We start from the raw sequence: 19,323 nt of genomic DNA, 5'->3' as shown, positions 1-19,323 counted from the left end.
GTGGAGCAGAGAAGCTCCCAGGAACAAGCGGAAGGCTGAGTTTCAGTCACAGTAACACAGTGAGGATATCTCCAGGTTCGATGAGGTGACCACACAATATGGAGTGTCTTATACTAACTCTTGCAAACCTTTTCAACTATGCACAGGAAACGAATATTTTTTGACATGTGAGAAAATACATCAGTGGCTATCGTGCTTTCTGATTCAGTGAAAGAAGTCCCATCGGAGTAGCACACTGAACTATATACCATGGTGGTGTGACTGGCAAGTTTCAGAGTCCTGAAATTATTCTGTCAAGTAAATTTCAAGAGAAAAAAAAGGATGAAGGAAGAACCTACAGACAGAAGACATTTAAAACACATATCAAAGAACTGCAATGTGAGGACCTTATCTGGAACATGATTCGAACTATTAAAAAATACATGTGGAATTTATAAGACAACTGGAAAATCTGAACACTGGATGTCTGATATTAAGAAATTACTGTTAATTTCTTAGGTGTGTAAATGGTATGGTATTATGCTAAAAACAAGTCCTTATGCTCTAGAGATGCATGTTGAATTATTTATGGATAAAATGCTGTGATGTGTAGACTTTCTTTCAAAATAATATGGGAAGTGGAATGAGGAAAGAGTGAAAACCAAAATGGAGTCATCAGAGCCAAGTTAACAAAATTATTTAAATCAGAGTGTGAGAAACATGAGGGACAGATTTTATTTGACTTTAATGAGCCTGAGGACTTAAACTGACGAACTTTTCAGCTGTACATCAATGGCAGGCGATCTCTCTCTCTCTCTCTCTCTCTCCCCCCGCCCCCCAACCCTACCACCGCCCGCCTCGGGTAACTGGGTAACTCTCTGAAGAACTTAGGAAAGAATGTTCAAATATCCAGACATCTGGAAGATCACCATCTCTGATCATTGCAGAAGCTAAGAATGCAGGACTGATTTTTCTCAAAACTATAATTTTTTACTTGTAAGAACTCTCAACTTTTCTCTTTTCTTCAGAATGTTCCAGGGGTTACCCAGTAGTGTTTCCGATTTGCAGACCGTAAGACCCTTGAATAAAACGTTGTCATTTAATTCTAGTGAAGCCTCCTGATTCATTTACTCTTGGTGGACGAGCAAGTAGATGAATGTAACAAGGACCTGCATCCGCTGGACTGCAGAAGCTACGTGATGAGTATGGGGGTTTCAATACGCCATTATGTTTACTTGAGTATACATTTGAAATTCTCTGTAATAAAAGTTTCTAAAATGTCATGCTACATGACCAATTATGATAGTTACATTAAATTCTGCAGCAAAAGATGAAATATTAATAAAATCAGCCTGAGTATGTTGTTGCCCTAGATTACCGAATGTTTAAGTCTACATGACATTTTTAAAAAAGCACTAAATATGCATGATTAATTCCACTTTTGGGGATTAATCCTAAGGACGTAATTAAGGACAAACAGGGAAGGATGGCCACCACCATGCAGTTCATCAAAAAGAAAAGTCAGACTAAATAAACTGTGGCACAATAAAATACTATTCTTCTATTTAAAAATACTGTAGAAAAGCATCTAGTGATATAAAGAGTCTTGTCGAGTGGGGAGAAAAATGGGTTAAAATATTTAGTGGAATCTCACTGCTGTTACTTAAAAAAGGCAGGCGTGCAGGCATAAAAAAGCAAATTTAATAAGGTGGTACGAGTCATCTTTTAATTGAATGAGGTTATGGGTTTTTCTCTAGCTTCTTTTTGTAAACTGTCTAAGAATCTTCTATCACAACCATGGCTTGTTTTTGTCACTTTCAAAATCATAAAAAAAAGTCATCATGAACTGATTACATAATTAAAAAGTCATATGTGTTAAGTTTCACTTCAGTAGGATTGGCTTCACTAAACACACACACTCAAAGAGTTCCACACTTGAAATCGGGAACTACAATTAAGAATATTTCAGAGAGAAGCTGCTCGAGCAAGTAACGATCTTCTAAAAATAAAATTCTATCAGAAGAGGAGCAAGGTCTACTGGCCCACATCTTTCATAAGTGTACACTATCAGTGGCTTCGACTCTAGGTCTCTATGAGTTGTAAAAGCAACTGTTTAATGGCAAACACATACTCTATCCAGGTTAAGGAGCCATAGATCTATGAAAACATGGAGACACCCAGACGTTGTTTTGCAACTGAGGTGAGAAAAGGGCTTGTTAAACAGCCCCTTTCCCAGAGGAGAGTTAACTCTTACCTGCTCACTCCCTGGGAGAGGTCAAAAAACATCTCTGATTGGAATGCTAATGTTTTGGTCTGAAATGACCAGGTCATTCACTACTTCTGTTACTTAAGACAGGATCTAAAAATCTCACCTCATAGTCTTTCCTTGGAAGGATCTCATCCTCCTCCTCGTGTGTTTCTCCAAGGATGGTCTAGAAAAACAGATCCACAGTGGGAAGACCCTTTTAATGGTTAAAGTGGAATGAGGCAGAAGTATTTACTGAAATCAGTTGCTAGTTTCTAAATCATCTGGTGCCATTATCATCAATGGGAATAAGACCTCAAAAAAAAAAAAAAAAAAAACCTTTTGGGATAGGAGGTGATGTGGTGGGGACTCAGCTGAGCTCTCCGTTTGTATTGAAACATTCCCCAAAAACCACTCTTCAGGACACCTCAATGATGTCCATTGCCAGCGTAAGAGGGGGAAATCAGGTTCCATTTGATAACGTGCCGAATCTGGAATCAGAAGGGACCTGTCAACTCTGGGGATACAGCTGCCCAAGTTTTCCCAGAGTGCTTTGCAGGGGAAAGCTGGATTGTCAGTGACCCAGAAAAGGTGAGGGATAGAGTGAGAAACGTCTGGAAAAATTAAGCCAGTTGCACAATAAGCACAAAGTCCAGTGAAAAGGCTCGTTCCAAAAATGCTTGTTTCATTCAAAAGTCCTTTCAGATGCAAATAAAAGAAAATATTTAAGGGGCTAATTGGAGCTGGCCTGGATTCTCTCTCAGATTCCAGGGAGGAGTTATGAGAAAAGACTCCAGACTTGGGCGCGTGAAGCATGGGAGATGCTTCGCGAGCTCAGACTGCGGTCCCCAGGCCCCACCCGCTGACACCTGCGGGCCCAGCTCTGCCCAGCCCCACCTCCGGCAACGCCTCTCGCCTCCCTTAGCAACCGCCCCCTCCCCAGCCCGGCTCTGCCCAAGCCTTACCAGCTCCTCCGGGGTGCGGGTCTCACGCTCACCGCAGCAACAGCACCACCGGCAGCAGCAGCACAGGGACCCCCGGCACCCCGCCATCTTCCTCCTTTACTGCCACTCTGGACCCCTGAGCCAACCCCCTCCCACCCAGAATCCGCGTCTCACGTGACTGGCCCTGGGAGGGTCACGTGGCCCTCTCGAGCTTGGGGCCGGAGACAGGGAGTGGCTGCAGACGGGTGGGGCGAGGGCTCGCGTCACATGACGGTGTAGGATGGCTTCCAACGAGACCGCTGGGCGCGGCCATGTTGGGGGCGGAGCTTTTGTCACCCACGTGGGTGATTTCCGCCCTCTTGTCCCGCTTCCCTTAGCAACAGACTCCGGGGCGGCGCGTCTCACCTGCACGCCCCGCCCCATCCGCGCTCGTCCCCACAGCCACCGCGCAGCTGCAGCTCGTGCGCGCTCTGAGTCGCTAGCGACAGCAGGGTGAGTGATGGCGAGGCCTGGGGTTACCGGATGGAAAGACCCAGCATCTGGGGACCACCACCTGAGGCGAGGACTTGCCTGTGGGTGGGCGTCAATGGAGGCCGCCTTGCCTCTCTGCCCCCTTTGCGAGCCTCATCCGCAGACTAGTGTAACACCCAATGGCCGCCACCCCCAGCGACTCCCAACCACGAAGCGAAGACTCACTTTCAGCCTCCGGCCTTGACGGAAGCCGGGGTGGGGGGTGCGGGGGGGCGGGGAGCGGGATGGGGAGGTGACCCACGCCTCTGGGACTGGGCCTCGGCCCGCGTCCCGGTGACCTAGTGACCCAGTTCGCGGCCCTCGAGCCACCTGGGCGCCAGAGGCGTTTTTCTGGCTGCAGTCATTTAAAGCTGCCTCCGTGCTGTCCATCTGGAGAAGAGAGGTGGGCCGCTGGCGCTGCCGTCTCCGGTGCCCGCGGCGGCGGGCTACGCACGAGTGCCCACCTCTGTCTCCTGGGAGTGGTGGGCACCGTATCCCCGCACTGCTCAGTGCTTAGCACCGATTAAGTAAGTGCTCAGTAAATGGCAGAGGGTTATTTTGAGAACCGAGTGACAGCGCCTGACCCTTGGCCCTTAGTGCTGGCTCTTGTTACCTTGTGCCAGTCACCAAATACCAGGATGCCCGTCACAAGCAGGGTACTGTCCTGATCTCAGGGAACTGGTTTGGAAGGAAGAGAGACATAACCTGCGAACCCACAATTACAACCCAGGGAGCTATGGGAGCCCAGCTTAAAATGGATAAGGAGTGACACGAGGAAGAAGGGTTGAAAGAGGGCCCCGGCTGGCACATCCCAGGAATTCAGTTAGTAAAAAGCAGATGGTTTGTGGGTGGTTCCGCTTCCTCCGCCTCTCCTGGTTTTGTTCCTGCTGGCAATGCATTGGCGCCATTGAATTCCTGAGAAAGGCCAGCGAAGCCGCTATCCACACGGTTCCCTTTCTCTCTCCCAGGGGCCATTCTCACTGAGAAGCTAGAGCTGTAGATCAGAATCCAAATGGGCATCTCCAGGGGGAGAAAGTGTTGACACGAACATTCTTGGTTTTGTCCCCACCCCTTGACTTTGGATGTGTCATTGTGTGTTACGTGCACTCCGTGTGTTGGGGAGAGAGGAGCAGTGGATTTCATCAGTTTTTCAAGACTCTAGGACCCCAACATGGTTAGGAATGCTGGCTTAGCAGTGGATGTTTCCTAAGAGGAATGAACTTGGCCTGGCTGTTCCTCTAAATTTTCAGTACTATGTGTTTGTACATTGCTGGGCAAGAGTAGTGTTTTGTTTAGTTTTGAAATATTTTTCTTGTTTTTCCCACCAAACTGTGCAACGGCACTGCCCCTCCGTTAGCCTGCCTGTGGTTGGCATGGCTCGGGACTTCGGATGTTGTGGCTGTGCGGTCGCTATAATTAACTGACTTCAGCAGCGTGTGCAAGCGGTGGTGTTCCTGAAAGGCAACCTTTGTTCTGAGTTGGACAGAAATTCATGCCCTTATTAAACTAAAAGTCTGGCTACTTTTGGAACCCAGCCAATGTCAAGTTGTAACCCATGACATGGTGTTTTTGGAGTAGTGTGAACTCAGGAGAAATCTGGCTGCTTTGTCAAGCCCTCACCCCCTCCATCCTGCACACGGATTGTTCTAAGTAACAGGAGATGTTCCAGGCAGGGACAGGCTGAGCGCTTCCTTCTTTGGAGAGTGATTCAGTGACCCTGAACGCCTGGCCTCAGCCCCGCCAACCCCTGCAGTCTGTGGCCCGCGTTCCCCCTCCTTCCATCTGCCTTCTACAGCTGGAGCCTCAGCCCTCCCTCTCGCCTGGAGGCCTTGCCCCCGCCCCCCCTTCCCCTCGCGCAGGCCCCAGCTCCTTTGTCACAGCTCCGCCTATTTGAGACACACCCGCTGCTGGAGAAGTTTCCTCTGTTTCTTCCCAGCCTGTTTTGGGTCTTGGCTGGAAGAGATGGACCGTCCAAAACCCCAGGTCCTCCCAGCCCGGCCCCGCTGCCGCTTCTTGGGAATGCGGGCCTGGGAGGCCGGCAGCGTGAGGGTCTCTGCGCCACCCTCCATCAGGTAGCCGTCACTGAAGATCCAGGGGCCGAAGGAGCATGTCGCTGTGCCGGGCGGGGGCTGTCATACCTGGAGCCGGAGCCGGGCAGCAGAGGAGGGACAAGCGTTGACAGCGCAGACAGTCGTAGCTGTGGTGTGTGGAGCCAGTGGGTGGGGGCGCTGTCACTCTCACCCGCAGTGCTTTCTTCGCGTGGGGGAATGCAGCAGCACCTCTCTCGCTTGATTGCGCCACCGTGGGGCCTGGCTTGCTGCCCTCTGACTCCCACTGTCCCCATCCTGTACGGCAGAAACTCGGCCATGGTGAACGAACCTAGAGGGCATGGCAGCCTCAACCCCCGCTTGGAGGGCAGCAGCAGTGAGAGCTCCAAGGATAGTTCGAGATGTTCCACACCTGGCCTGGACCCCGAGCGGCATGAGAGGCTCAAGGAGAAGATGAGGCGGAGGATGGAATCTGGTGACAAGTGGTTCTCCCTAGAGTTCTTTCCTCCTCGGACTGCTCAGGGAGCTGTCAATCTCATCTCGAGGTGAGTTGATGTGATGTTAAGGACTACGGCCAGATTAGGGGGTGCAGGCGGCGGAAGAGGGGGAGAACGTGAACTGTCAATCCTGGGACAGGGCTACTTTGACCTGGAAGGAAAAGGCAGCCAGAGGGGGCGGACAAGAGTAAAGGCAGGGTTGGTCATTTGATCTGCAGCTTCTCAGTTGTTGGTAAAAGTCCCCCAAGCATCTGGACTTTTAGCCATACTCTTCAATGGGTTAAAAATGTTGACTCTCTCACACTGCATTCTTTGGCGGAACTGGATCACGAGTACAGTTTAGGAAGTCACCAAGCCGCGGTTTAGAGAACATATTCAGCAAATTAGGAATTTGGATTTTGCCTCTTGAAATCTAGAAATGCCAACTGGATTATGTTAGCACTTTATGAATCGCAGTTCTTTTTTTAAAGTTTATGCTTTTTACCATTTGCACTTCTCATATTTCTCTCCCAAAGTTTGAAGCTTAAGGCACAAGAATGTTTCAATACAACATGTTATAGCTTGTAGCACAGTGCGCATGTGCACAGCCTGTGCATGTGCATGCCTCTTGAGTCTAGTTCCTGAACTGTGGCCTTGCTCTACAGGACTCTTGGCTGCTGCACTAGGACTGGGGGGAGGGGCAGCATGAAAGAAACTTATGTCTGCTGACCCTCTTTTCTCCCGTTCCTAGAATAAGGCCCTGCTTACCACTCCGAGGGGGTCCCGACCTTTAGTCATCGAACGTCTTAACTCCCCCCAAGATAATAAATATACAAGCACTTTGAAAAGACTGAAGTGCTGCTCTCACGCAGAATGGCTGCGTCGTTGTTATATGTTATTTCCTCAATAAGAGTGATCACAATAATAGCAGCTCAGTAGTGTGTCCCAGGCACTGTCCTAAGAGCTGTGGGACCATGTAGCGTGATATTCCCATAGTGTTATTATGAAGTAGCTACCGTTCTCTGTCACACTGTAGAAGTGAGGACATTGAGACTCAGAGAGGTTAAGTAATTTTCCCAAGATTGCACAGCCAGGAATAGGAAGGTAGGTCGATCTGATTCCAGCCCGCTGTGATGCTTCTGTATGTCCACGACCCCAGGGGAAGGCAGTGAAAGGTGGCGTGCCCCCAGGAGTCCGTCTTTAGAAAGAAATTCCCTACAGGTTTGACCAGATGGGGGCAGGCGGCCCCCTCTTCATAGACGTGACCTGGCACCCAGCAGGAGACCCTGGCTCAGACAAGGAGACCTCCTCCATGGTGATCGCCAGCACTGCCGTGAACTACTGTGGCCTGGAGACCATCCTGCATATGACCTGCTGCCGCCAGAGCCGGGAGGAGATCACAGGCCATCTGCACAAGGCCAAGCGGCTGGGCCTGAAGAACATCATGGCGCTGAGGGGAGGTATGGGGCCGACACTCTGCCCTCTGGGGTCTTGGGTCTTGCTTTCCCTAAGGCCTCTTCTACCCTTGAAATGCTCCTTTTCTCCGGGTCCCATTTTTGCTAGTAGCATCAATAGGCATTGTGGGTAGGGAGAACCATGGGCACTGCACAGATGGAGTTGCCTCTTGATCTCTTGACCCTGACGTAGTTCAGCTGTGGATGCAGCCGGTGCCTAATAACCCTCTGCCCAGCTGCACACATCCTCACCAGTCATACCCAACCTTTGGCCCAAAGAGCGCAGTCCTGGCATTTGTCCCAGGAGTGAAAAAATGGCTTCTCTGGCGCCCGCTGTCATCGGGCCACAAGTGTGGGAAGAGGGAGCCTGTTGGTGGGGATCTTGTGGCCTTGCGCTCCCCACTGCAAGACCAGTAGAAAATTCTCCCAGGAGGGTGGGAGATGAGCCGTGGGGTTGGGCGAGGATGCCGGGACACTCCCGGGCTTGGGGGGTGGATCCCAGATGCCCCAAACGAAACGACTAGTGCCACCAGCACAGCACCCACAGAGTCACGCTTGGGAAACATCTGGCAGGCTGGGCGCTCTCTTCCCTCCACTGCTCACCGGAGCCGTGCCAGGAAGAGGAGGCGCCAGCTGGAATCATACAAGTGCCTTTCGGGTGCACGTCCGGGCGCAGGGGTAGGGAGGAGGGACTACCTGGCGATCAGGCGAGCCCCAGTGACTGACCCCCACCCTTGCAGACCCCATAGGCGACCAGTGGGAGGATGTGGAAGGAGGCTTCTGCCACGCCGTAGACTTGGTGAAGCATATCCGCAGCGAGTTTGGCGACTACTTTGACATCTGTGTGGCAGGTGAGTGGCTGACGCGTCCCAGTGGGCGGGGACAGAGAGGAAGGAATGAGATGCCCAGAGCGGCACAGAGAGCTCCGCCGTGTTCAGTTTACAGTCCAGTAACCCAGTGCACGAGGGGCCTGAGCCTGTGTGGGACGAGGGTGGTGCCCAGGTGAATTATACGGTGTCCTGCCTCACATTGTCATCTGCCACCTGCCTAGGCTGCCACCACCTCTCGAGTTTTTGTTTCTCTGCCATTTCACTCTCTAGCCTGCTTCCCAGCCTATTCTTCAATAAAACAAAGGAGAGATATTTATTAAGATTTCGTGGGGCAAGGAGTCTCGGAACCCAAGGTTAGGAAACGGTACTGGATCGCACTAGGCACCAGAACCAGGAAGCAGTCAGGTATCTCAGACGCCAAGGTCGTCCCTCATTCTCTCTGGAGCCACAGAACCCCCCATCTCTGCCTCCTGCTTCTGAGTCCACACTGTCGATTCCAGCCAATAGCGTGGACTGATTGACAGGTTTCAACTGTAAGTCCAAATTCTCAAGAGGGAATTAGATCAGCTCAATTCTTGTTTCATCTGCTCCAGCCGGGAGGCAAGGTTTACTTGCTAGAAATGGACAGGGCGGCCTTCCCTCCTTCCCCTGCTCGTGGGGGTGGGGCTTCCAGCTTCTCAAGCTGAGGCTCAGGTATGGTGAGGCTGTGTGTGCCAGGGGCACAAAAGTTTGAGGATTCCTCGCCACATCTTCTCGGCATGACAGTTTTTCTCAGATTTTGGGGGGGAAATCATATCTTTTTATATTGAAGAAACACAGCTACATTATGGAGTAGTATATTAAAATGATCTGAATTTTAAAAAATAAGTCACGTGGTTTCAAGGAACTTACTCGTTGCGGGTGACTCTGGACTTAGTGCCAGACCCCGTGGACATGTCCACTCTTGTCAGACAACAGGGGTGTTTGGGTGGACGAGTCTGGGCAGCCCTGATGGAGAATTAGGAACATGGCAGGCATTTCAAAGTGTCCGAGAGCTTGCACTGGTCACAGGACAGCCGGCGAGTTGGGGGTTGTGCACGTGCGCAGTGGGCGTTCCCGGGTCACGAATGGGCACCGGCAGCACTGTGCGCGCACAGTCACCGTGTGGTCTGGAGCATCGCTCGTTGCGAAGTGGGTGAGAGTGAGGGGCAGTGGACCGGACGGCGCCCAGCCGGCCACAGCGGCAAGAGGGGATGGTGAGCAGAGCAAAATCCAAACGCGAGCAAACGCTGGGTCTGCTCGGCGATGTTGAGGTTTCATAGCCTTCGAGTTTCAGCCATGAAGACCGCTTTGTTTCTGAAGTTCCCACTGGGAAAACAGCCTTGCTGTGGAAAGTGTAAAATTCTGGTGCTTAATCTTTCCCCCCTTTACCCCTTAAAACAATAGTTTTATACTCATATTTGATGACTCGGGGTTTCTTAACGAAACTGCCTTGTCACAGCAAAGCAACTTGGCTTCCCACAGTCTGGGGCTCAGGTCTGCCCCCTTCCTGGCTCAGGGTCTTGCCCTGCGCTCAGGCGGAGGGAGCCAGCGCTCTGCCTGCAGTTTCGCCGAGGCCTGTGGCCTTCCTGTGCCAGCCTGGCCACGTGAGTCGGTCGTTTAGGGAAGCAGCCCCCGTGTTCCCGGAGCTAGCGAGGAGCCCGGGGGACATCTGCTCCCACCTCCCAGGCAGTTTCGGAATCCATCTCGGTGCTCCCAGCACATGGGCACCCTGGCTGCCCCAACGCGTTTACGTCCCAGGAGCTCGTCATTTTGTGGGGCTGCTCAGTCCTTTGTCAGGCCTCTGAAACTGATCCCAGTTCTGCCATCGGAAGCATCTCAGAATATGACTAATAAGGTAAACCCTCTTTTCCACATGATGGGCCTCTGGCCATTTAGAAATAATAGTTGCTGGATTCTTTTTATTCTTTTCGTCAAGCAAAACGTCTCCACTTTTGTTGGTTTTCGTGTAACGGAGTGTCTGACTTTTCACTCTCTTGGGTCTCTGAGTCATTTTAATGTTAAAAGCAGTGCTTTAATACAGTGCCTAGAGCAGCAGTCCCCAACCTTTGTGGCACTGGGGACCAGTTGCTCCTATGAGAATCTAATGCCTGATGATCCGAGATGGAGCTACGGTGGTGATGCCGGCGCTGGGGAGCAGCTGCAGATATAGATGGAGCTTCGCTCCTCGCCCGCCTCTCCCTCTTGCTGTGTGGCCCAGCTCCTAACAGGCCATAGACCAGTACCAGTCCGCAGCCTGAGGGCTGGGGACCCCTGGCCTAGAGTCAAGCCCAATACCCCAAACGCTGTCCAACCAGTGCTGAATGTAGCATTTTCTTTTTTCCATGGCCACCAATGCAGGCCTGATTTGCCTGGCTGATTGCAAGGGACACAAGGCAGGCCAGCGTGGGGAGTTCGGCACAATCTGCCCCAACTCTTGGGAGGGCGGGTCTAAGCCACCTCTCCCTCAGGGTCATCTCCAAGGTGAAGGAGCACGTCCACTGTGAGCCCAGCTGCTCACCATTTCAGCTTGTCCACGCGGTGGTGTAGGAAGGTGTGAGAACTCTCTGTTCCCGGCTCCCTGGTTTCTTCATACTCACCTCGAGTAGGTGGAGCCAGCCTCTCCCTACCGTCATCTCTATTGGCAGGTTACCCCACAGGCCACCCCGACACAGGGAGCTTTGAGGCCGACCTGAAGTACTTGAAGGAGAAGGTATCTGCAGGAGCCGACTTCATCATCACCCAGCTTTTCTTTGAGGCTGACACATTCTTCCATTTTGTTAAGGCTTGCTCCGAAATAGGCATTACCTGCCCCATTCTTCCTGGAATCTTTCCTATTCAGGTGAGGGTCCCAGGAGGGCGAATGGACTCATTCCACCCCCTGTGCCGGCACGGGCCAGGGCCGTGGGGTGAGGTGCTGAGTTCACGGTGAAGTTCTTTGACACTCGTTAGATTTCCCGGCAGACGCTCCCTGCAAAACGATGTCTCTCCAGCCCATTTTGGTTACCTATAATTTCTCCCCCCAAAATCATAACAATACTTGGAGGGGTTTGTTGTACTTCAGCTTACTAACAGATGTCACTACCAGGGATTATAACTTTAATTATAATTTTTGGTTAGATCAGTGTTTCCCAAATTTGGCTGTCATCAGAATTCTTTGGTAAGCTTTTTCAAAAGATGGATTTACTGACCGCGTGCCTAGAAGTCCTGATTTCAGTAGATCTGGAGTGGGGCCTGGGAATTAATACACTACGTAAGTTTTGCAGGTAATTCTGATGACCTGTGAGGTCTGGGAACCACTGGGTCGGATGCCACCATCAGTAAATAATCTGGGGGCCAGAGGGCTGGCTCAGAGCGATGGTGGGGGTGGCCAGGGCAGCCGCTGCTTTCTGCAGAGCAGAAATAGCAGGACCAGGCGAGGATCCACGTCCAGTGTAGTCTGACTTTCCCGGGTCAGACTATGTGGCGCTGCAGTTGTCCAGAAGGCCTGGTGTCGGGGAAGAGGGATAAGCAGGGTGAGAAGTGGGCCGGGAGGTGGCCCCACAGCACTCTCGGTCCTCGGGCAGGGTTACCACTCCCTTCGGCAGCTGGTGAAGCTGTCCAGGCTGGAGGTGCCGCAGCAGATGAAGGACGTGATCGAGCCCATCAAGGATAACGATGCTGCCATCCGCAACTACGGCATCGAGCAGGCCGTCAGCCTGTGCCAGAAGCTTCTGGCAAGTGGCTTGGTGCCAGGCCTCCACTTCTACACCCTCAACCGCGAGATGGCCACCACAGAGGTGCTGAAGCGCCTGGGCATGTGGACCGAAGACCCTAGGTGAGGCCAGTGGCCCCGAATTCAGGCCCAGGAGCTGCGGGGGGGGGGGGGGGGAATGGTGGGTAGGGACATCGGAAGCCACCAAGAGTGCACCCTCGTGGTGCTGGCTACCTGGGGTGGAGGGGGGCGTCTGCGCCACGGCTCGTGGCACACCTGGGGTTCCCGGCTCAGTCGCGCGCCCTCCACCCTGCTCCCACAACCTGTTCCTTACCCTTCCTGTCTCTGTTCTCATCCAGGCGTCTCCTGCCCTGGACCGTCAGCGCCCACCCCAAGCGCCGGGAGGAAGATGTGCGTCCCATCTTCTGGGCCTCCAGACCAAAGAGCTACATCTACCGCACCCAGGAATGGGACGAGTTTCCCAATGGCCGCTGGTGAGGCCCACAGTCCCACACACAGGCCCATGCAGCCCCACGCAGCCCCGCACGCAGCCCCGCACGCAGCCCCACGCACAGCCCCGCACGCAGCCCCGCACGCAGCCCCACACAGCCCCGCACGCAGCCCCACGCAGCCCCGCACGCAGCCCCACGCACAGCCCCGCACGCAGCCCCACGCAGCCCCACACAGCCCCGCACGCAGCCCCACGCAGCCCCGCACGCAGCCCCGCACACAGCCCCGCACACAGCCCCACGCAGCCCCACACAGCCCCGCACGCAGCCCCACGCAGCCCCGCACGCAGCCCCACGCACAGCCCCGCACGCAGCCCCACGCAGCCCCACACAGCCCCGCACGCAGCCCCACACAGCCCCGCACACAGCCCCACGCAGCCCCACACAGCCCCGCACGCAGCCCCACGCAGCCCCGCACGCAGCCCCGCACGCAGCCCCACGCACAGCCCCGCACGCAGCCCCACGCAGCCCCACACAGCCCCGCACGCAGCCCCACGCAGCCCCACACAGCCCCGCACACAGCCCCGCACACAGCCCCGCACACAGCCCCGCACACAGCCCCACACACAAGACGGCACATAGCCCCGCACGCAGCCCCACGCAGCCCCACACAGCCCCGCACGCAGCCCCACACAGCCCCGCACACAGCCCCGCACGCAGCCCCGCACGCAGCCCCACGCACAGCCCCGCACGCAGCCCCACGCAGCCCCACACAGCCCCGCACGCAGCCCCACACAGCCCCGCACACAGCCCCACGCAGCCCCACAACAGCCACCGCAAGCAGGCCCCCGCAGCCCCGCACGCAGCCCCACGCACAGCCCCGCACGCAGCCCCACGCAGCCCCACACAGCCCCGCACGCAGCCCTGCACGCAGCCCCGCACGCAGCCCCACGCAGCCCCGCACGCAGCCCCGCACACAGCCCCGCACACAGCCCCGCACACAGCCCCACACACAAGACGGCACATAGCCCCGCACACAGCCCCGCACGCAGCCCCGCACGCAGCCCCGCACGCAGCCCCGCACGCAGCCCCGCACACAGCCCCGCACGCAGCCCCGCACACAAGACGGCACACAGCCCCGCACGCAGCCCCGCACGCAGCCCCGCACACAAGACGGCACACAGCCCCGCACGCAGCCCCGCACACAGCCCCGCACGCAGCCCCGCACGCAGCCCCGCACGCAGCCCCGCACGCAGCCCCACACACAGCCCCACGCAGCCCCGCACACAAGACGGCACACAGCCCCGCACACAGCCCCGCACGCAGCCCCACGCAGCCCCGCACGCAGCCCCGCACGCAGCCCCGCACGCGGCCCCACGCAGCCCCGCACACAAGACGGCACACAGCCCCGCACACAGCCCCGCACGCAGCCCCACGCAGCCCCGCACGCAGCCCCGCACACAGCCCCGCACGCAGCCCCGCACGCGGCCCCGCACGCGGCCCCACGGGGGACAGCTGTCCCTCTGTACAGGGCCCTTGGCACAGGGGACAGCTGTCCCTCTGTACAGGGCCCAAGGTCAGAAGTGCCCTGTCCACTCCTCCCCCAGGGGCAACTCCTCGTCGCCAGCCTTCGGGGAGCTGAAGGACTACTACCTCTTCTACCTGAAGAGCAAGTCCCCGAGGGAGCAGCTGCTGAAGATGTGGGGGGAGGAGCTGGCCAGCGAGGAGAGCGTCTTCGAGGTCTTCGCCTGCTACCTCTCTGGGGAGCCCAACCAGAATGGCTGTAAAGTGAGTGGTGCTGGGCCGGGGTCCTGCTCTTGTCCCCCCTGCCAGGGCTCCCTGTGAACCATACCGTGGGGCTGGGACGTCCCACCCTGAGCCTCAGCAGCGGGAGAAGGGTGAGCTGGGAGCAGAGACAGGCTGTGTCTCTGACGGGGCCCACAAGACGGAGGGACCCAGGCCACCAGATCCGACTGTGGCTTCTGGCCGGCTCGCCCTCTCTCAGGTCACTTGCCTGCCGTGGAATGACGAGCCCTTGGCAGCTGAGACCAGCCTGATGAAGGAGGAGCTGCTGCGTGTGAATCGGCGGGGCATCCTCACCATCAACTCCCAGCCCAACGTCAACGGGCTGCCGTCCTCCGACCCGGTTGTGGGCTGGGGCCCCAGCGGGGGCTATGTCTTCCAGAAGGTGCGACGGGGCTACCCCACCTCGACTGGCACCTGGGAGCCCCAGAGACAGGACAGGGAAGCCGTCCTCTGCGCGGGCTCTTCATGCTGAGTGGCAGTGCATCAGAGTGGACAGGAGCTCCCGCCCTACCTCAGGCAGCCCTGGGTGGCCGGTCCCCTGATAGCTCCGAGCCTCAGCTTTCCCTTCTGTGAAACAGGGGTATGTCACATCACGTTCTTGGGGACGAGTCGCGGCAAAGCACATAAAGCTTAGCGTGTGGGAAGAGCGTAGGAAGCATCCTCTACACGGGAGCTGTCATGACACCGTGCTGCATTGAACGGAACCCCCTGGGCTCTGGAGTTAGAGAGACCTGAGTTCGAGACCAGCCCTGCTGCTTTCCGTCACCCGTCAGTGCAGCCCCGTTGCTCACCTTCCCTGAACTTTCCGCACCTATGAAATAGGGCTAGTAGGGCCCGCCCTGCAGTATACTTATGAGCATTATAGCAGAGGCGTTTAAATACAGCCAGCTTAATCCCCGGTAGACACTCGGTGCTAGAGCAGCCCTCGCAGGGAGTGGGGAGGCCAGAATGTGGCAGGCCACTCCCGCAGCCTCAGCTCGCCGAACTGGACCTCCCGCATGGCCTCCGAAGTGGCTTCTCCGCGGAGCCTTCCGTGACCAGTTGGAAAGGGGGGTGGCATAGGTCCCTCAGAGCTGTCCTCGCGTACCTGCTCCCTTCCCCTTTGCTTTTGTATTTGCCAACCCCACAGGGCGTGACTTGATCCGTGTGGCCACCGCTAGTCTTGATGCCTTAGTGTCCCGTCACACGTGTGTGCGCGGGTCCCACCCTCCCCGGGGACGGCCGGTCGGCCAGGGGGCAGGCACCTGACTGGGTCGCGGCGCACAGACAGCACGCCCAGCAGCACGCGCAGGCGGCGCCTGGCAGGGCCCTGCGGCTGCGTGACGGCACCTGCCCCCCCCCCCGCAGGCCTACCTGGAGTTCTTCACCTCCCGTGAGACGGTGGAAGCGCTTCTGCAGGTGCTGAAGAAGTACGAGCAGCGCGTTAACTACCACATCGTGGATGTGAAGGTAGCCAGCTCCGCGGGGCCAGCACACCACGGCTGAGGGCGCCCACGGGTTCCCCCACCCAGCAGTCGCCGGGCGCCTGGCCTCGGCCGAGCCTTGTGCAGGACCGACTCAGAGCTCCCAGCCCAGTGAGGGAGGCTCGTCAGTGGATGATTAGGACAGTAGTTCAGTATAGGACACTGGGGACCCAGGGGACAGATGGCTGTCCTGAGAGGGCACAGAAGGCTTCTTAGAGGCCCCCGAGCTCGAATCTTTAAGGATGAGGACAGCATGCCTGGGAAAGGGCAGAGGGTGAGCAAAGGCCTCTGCTGCAGGCCTGCGGTGACCCTGCCGACCGGGGTCAGAGTGAGGCTAAAGTGTTAAGCAGGGGCCAGGGCCTCGGAGGTCTCCATGGCGCTGCTCGGAATTTGGGTTTTCCTGAAGGCAGGAGGGAGCCTCTCCCAGCAGTGCAGTGGCTTGGCTCCGTGTTTTATTTTTGGCCGATCACAGTGGACAGCCGATGGCTGATGGGCCTGGGGAAGACTAAAGTCAGGCCCTCGGGGTCCTGGGGTAGCAGGGAGAGCCTGGCTGAGTTAGGGCGAGGGGCAGATGGGAGGGGAAGGAAGCGGAACCGCTGGGAATGGAGCTGATGGAAGCAGAGAGTGGAGGGGGGACGTGCCAGGGTCGGTTTCTCGTTTAGGGGCAGAGCTGTGAGCTGGAGGGCGGGGCAGGTGGGGGCGTGGGCCGAGCGCCCCCTGGGTATTCAGAGGGCTGCGTTGGTTGTTACTGGTTGTTACGCGGCACCTCCCCCCAGGGTGAAAACATCACCAACGCCCCCGAGCTGCAGCCCAACGCGGTCACCTGGGGCATCTTCCCTGGGCGAGAGATCATCCAGCCCACGGTGGTGGATCCTGTCAGCTTCATGTTCTGGAAGGTAAGGGGGCCTGGCCTGCCCTGCCCGCCTCCAGAACCTTGGGCAGGCGGTATCACTGGGTCCCCAGCAAGTGGCTGGAGGCCGTGCCCCCAGGACTGGCGGACGAGGCCCTCCCAGCTACACTGAGTCTGAGTCACAGTGTTTATTTCTGGGCTGGGGGATGGGGGTGGCGCTGGCAATGGGCCTCGTTCTATTCCCAGACGCGTCCTGTTGGGCCGTGGTGGAGGCTCTCGTGGTGCCGAACACGACGGCTCGGCCCACGGGCAACCCTGCTGACCTTGCCTGTGCGTCTGTGACTGTTCGTCCCTGTGTGCCTGTGTCCTCGTACGTGCGTGTCCCTGTCCCTGTGTGCTTGCGCCCGTGTCTGTGCTTGGCCACGCGCGTCTGCCTGTGCGTCTGCGTGGACCTGTGTACACGTGCGCGTGCAGGACGAAGCCTTCGCCCTGTGGATCGAGCAGTGGGGCAAGCTGTATGAGGACGAGTCGCCGTCCCGGATGATCATCCAGTACATCCACGACAACTACTTCCTGGTCAACCTGGTGGACAATGACTTTCCGCTGGACAACTGCCTGTGGCATGTGGTAGAAGACACATTTGAGCTTCTCAGCAGACCCGGCTCGGAATGAGGCAGCCGGAGGCTCCGTGACCCTGCACCGACTCCTTAGCATAGGCCGGTCATGTCCTGCCTTCCTCTCCATTCCTGGCCCTCTGGGGACCCTTATTCTCTTTCACTTCTCTCCAAGCCCTGGCCTCTACTCTCCTACATGGTGGTGGCAGCTAGATTGGTGTGAGGCTTGCGGGCTCTGACTGGACCTGAGCCCCACACAAGAAAGAGCCTGGCGCTCCCTGCTGAGCTGGGAGGTTTTGCTCTCTTGTGGGGAGCACCTCCGTCCTGCAGAGGACTGTGCTGGGTAGAGCATTGTCCTCCCCGAGAAGGGAAGGAGGCTGGCTATGACTGACTGAGCCCTCACACCAGGCAGCCACTAGGAGCTGGCCTGGGCCTGGGGCTTGTAGAGGACAGACAAAGGGAACACGGGCAGCAGGCACTTGGGGTGTTGTGGAAAGGCTGGGGCAAGTCGAAGGTGCTGCCCCTTCTGCCCCGGAGGCGTTGGCAGCTGGGCACTTCCCGCCTGTGACTGAAGCAGCAGACACTGCCCTGCCCGGGCACCAGGCCCCTGGATGGGTCGGGCTGAAACCTAACGACAAGCATCTCTTGCTGCCTTCCCACCTGAGAGCTCAGCTGGGTTTTCACCTGTCGATGCTGCTGCTTTTTGAAACAGCTGTCTCTGCATTCTGGTGGCTCAAGAAAAAATCTCTTAAGAGTTCAGGGTGTCTGAACCCTTGTGACTGACGAAGTTCTTGGCCTTCTCTTTTTTCACTGCCCTGTGCGTTCCCATCGAGGGCAAAGGTGAGGTTCGCTCAAGCAGGGCTTATTCCTTCCTGGCTTGTATTTTAGGTGGGACATCCTCCCGCCAACTGCTCCCTCCCTCTGCCCGTCCCCTCCCCGAGTCTGCCTGGCACTGCTCCCCAGGAGTCAGCCCTCAAGCCCTGCTGCCCAGGCGGTGACTGGCAGTTGCACGCAGGCTGTCCCCTGCCCCTGCCTGCTGGCTCAGCGGGAGGAGGGCATCCAAAGAGCAGTCTGATGATGGGGGAGGTGAATGCAGTCGTCAGCACATCCTCCTCCCTGGCCGGCCGGCCGGGGCAGAAGGGCAGCCCGTCACGGGAGACAGAGCAAGAGGAGCAGCTAGGACAGAGCCGTCAGCAGGCCGTGGGTGGGCGCCCTGCGGCCTGGCAGCCTGCAGTGCCCGGCACGGGGGGCATGGTGCCTTTCTTGGGAAGGCGAGGCTCACTTCTGTTTCTCTCTCCGTGGGAACAAGTCACAGCTGCAGCTGGGCCCTGTGTCCTGCCTCGAGCCCATCACACGCAGGGGCTCAGGCAGCTTGCAGCCTGCTGTCAGGACTCCTGATGCCCGCCTTGCTCAGCGGGTCTCGGACTGCTGGTAGCTCCCTCCTCGAACCCCTGGCTGCCGGGCTCCGGTGCCACTTCTCAAAGGCCTGGGATCAGGGAGAGGAAAGAAAAGGTTATTCAGCTCCCTCCTGGGTATGTGCTTTATTTGCTAGACTAACACCTGTGCCCAGCTCCTGTCCACTCCAGGCAGGCAGCCAGCCAGCCCGGCAGCCCTGCCCCGGGCCAAATGCTTGGGCTCAGAATAGATCTGACTTGTGATCTGGGAATCTATGCTCAGCAAATAAGGAAGGGGACGCTCGTACCCTGCACCTACACAATCCAGCGTGAGCGGCAGCTGTGCCACAGGCCAAGCCTGTTCCCAGTCTGAGTGACAGGTGAGACTGGGCCGAGCACGAGGCTAGCAGCGGAATGAAGGCTCCAGCATCAAGGAGCCTGAAAATGCAGGCCTCCTGGGGGTGCCAGGCAGGGAGGGTCACAGCTCAGAAGTGTCCAGGTACAGTGTCGGTTTTGGAGGGGACTGCCCCACCAATACCTGAGAACGGA

General features: G+C 56.8%; 2 protein-coding genes across 7 annotated transcripts in view; one reads left to right on the top strand and one right to left on the bottom strand.

The window, feature by feature from the left end:
• The window catches only part of CLCN6 (chloride voltage-gated channel 6), a 28,570-nt gene extending 25,111 nt beyond the window's left edge, over positions 1-3,459 (bottom strand). For all 3 annotated transcript variants that reach the window (XR_001597470.2, XM_016149418.2, XM_016149419.2), the window contains exons 1-2: positions 3,190-3,459; positions 2,352-2,411 (exon numbers count right to left, since the gene is read on the bottom strand). Coding sequence is in view for 2 of the 3 variants with exons in the window: in XM_016149418.2 (XP_016004904.1) it covers positions 2,352-2,411; positions 3,190-3,276 (147 nt within the window). In the remaining variant the exon portion in view is untranslated. The remainder of the gene's footprint in view (positions 1-2,351; positions 2,412-3,189) is intronic.
• Positions 3,460-3,545: 86 nt separating this feature from the next.
• Positions 3,546-18,163, top strand: MTHFR (methylenetetrahydrofolate reductase). 4 transcript variants are annotated; one of them, XM_036228747.1, is made up of 13 exons: positions 3,646-3,660; positions 5,751-5,880; positions 6,035-6,271; positions 7,424-7,662; positions 8,397-8,507; positions 11,153-11,346; positions 12,071-12,321; positions 12,558-12,692; positions 14,255-14,435; positions 14,653-14,835; positions 15,801-15,902; positions 16,693-16,812; positions 17,241-18,163. In XM_036228747.1, exons 3-13 carry the CDS (start codon positions 6,045-6,047, stop codon positions 17,436-17,438), a joined length of 1,941 nt encoding a protein of 646 aa, XP_036084640.1. In that variant the 5' UTR covers positions 3,646-3,660; positions 5,751-5,880; positions 6,035-6,044; the 3' UTR covers positions 17,439-18,163. The 4 variants fall into 4 exon arrangements, with proteins under 4 accessions (XP_016004907.2, XP_036084640.1, XP_016004908.2 ...); XM_016149421.2 differs by lacking the exon at positions 5,751-5,880 and having other exon boundaries at positions 3,546-3,660; XM_016149422.2 differs by lacking the exons at positions 3,646-3,660; positions 5,751-5,880 and adding an exon at positions 4,010-5,750.
• The last annotated feature ends 1,160 nt before the right edge of the window (positions 18,164-19,323 follow it).

Source organism: Rousettus aegyptiacus, unplaced genomic scaffold (assembly GCF_014176215.1).
Source record: "Rousettus aegyptiacus isolate mRouAeg1 unplaced genomic scaffold, mRouAeg1.p scaffold_m13_p_1, whole genome shotgun sequence".
Lineage (NCBI taxonomy): Eukaryota > Metazoa > Chordata > Mammalia > Chiroptera > Pteropodidae > Rousettus > Rousettus aegyptiacus.
The sequence above is the reverse complement of the archived record's forward strand: the minus strand, read 5'-3'. Positions and strand labels throughout refer to the sequence as shown.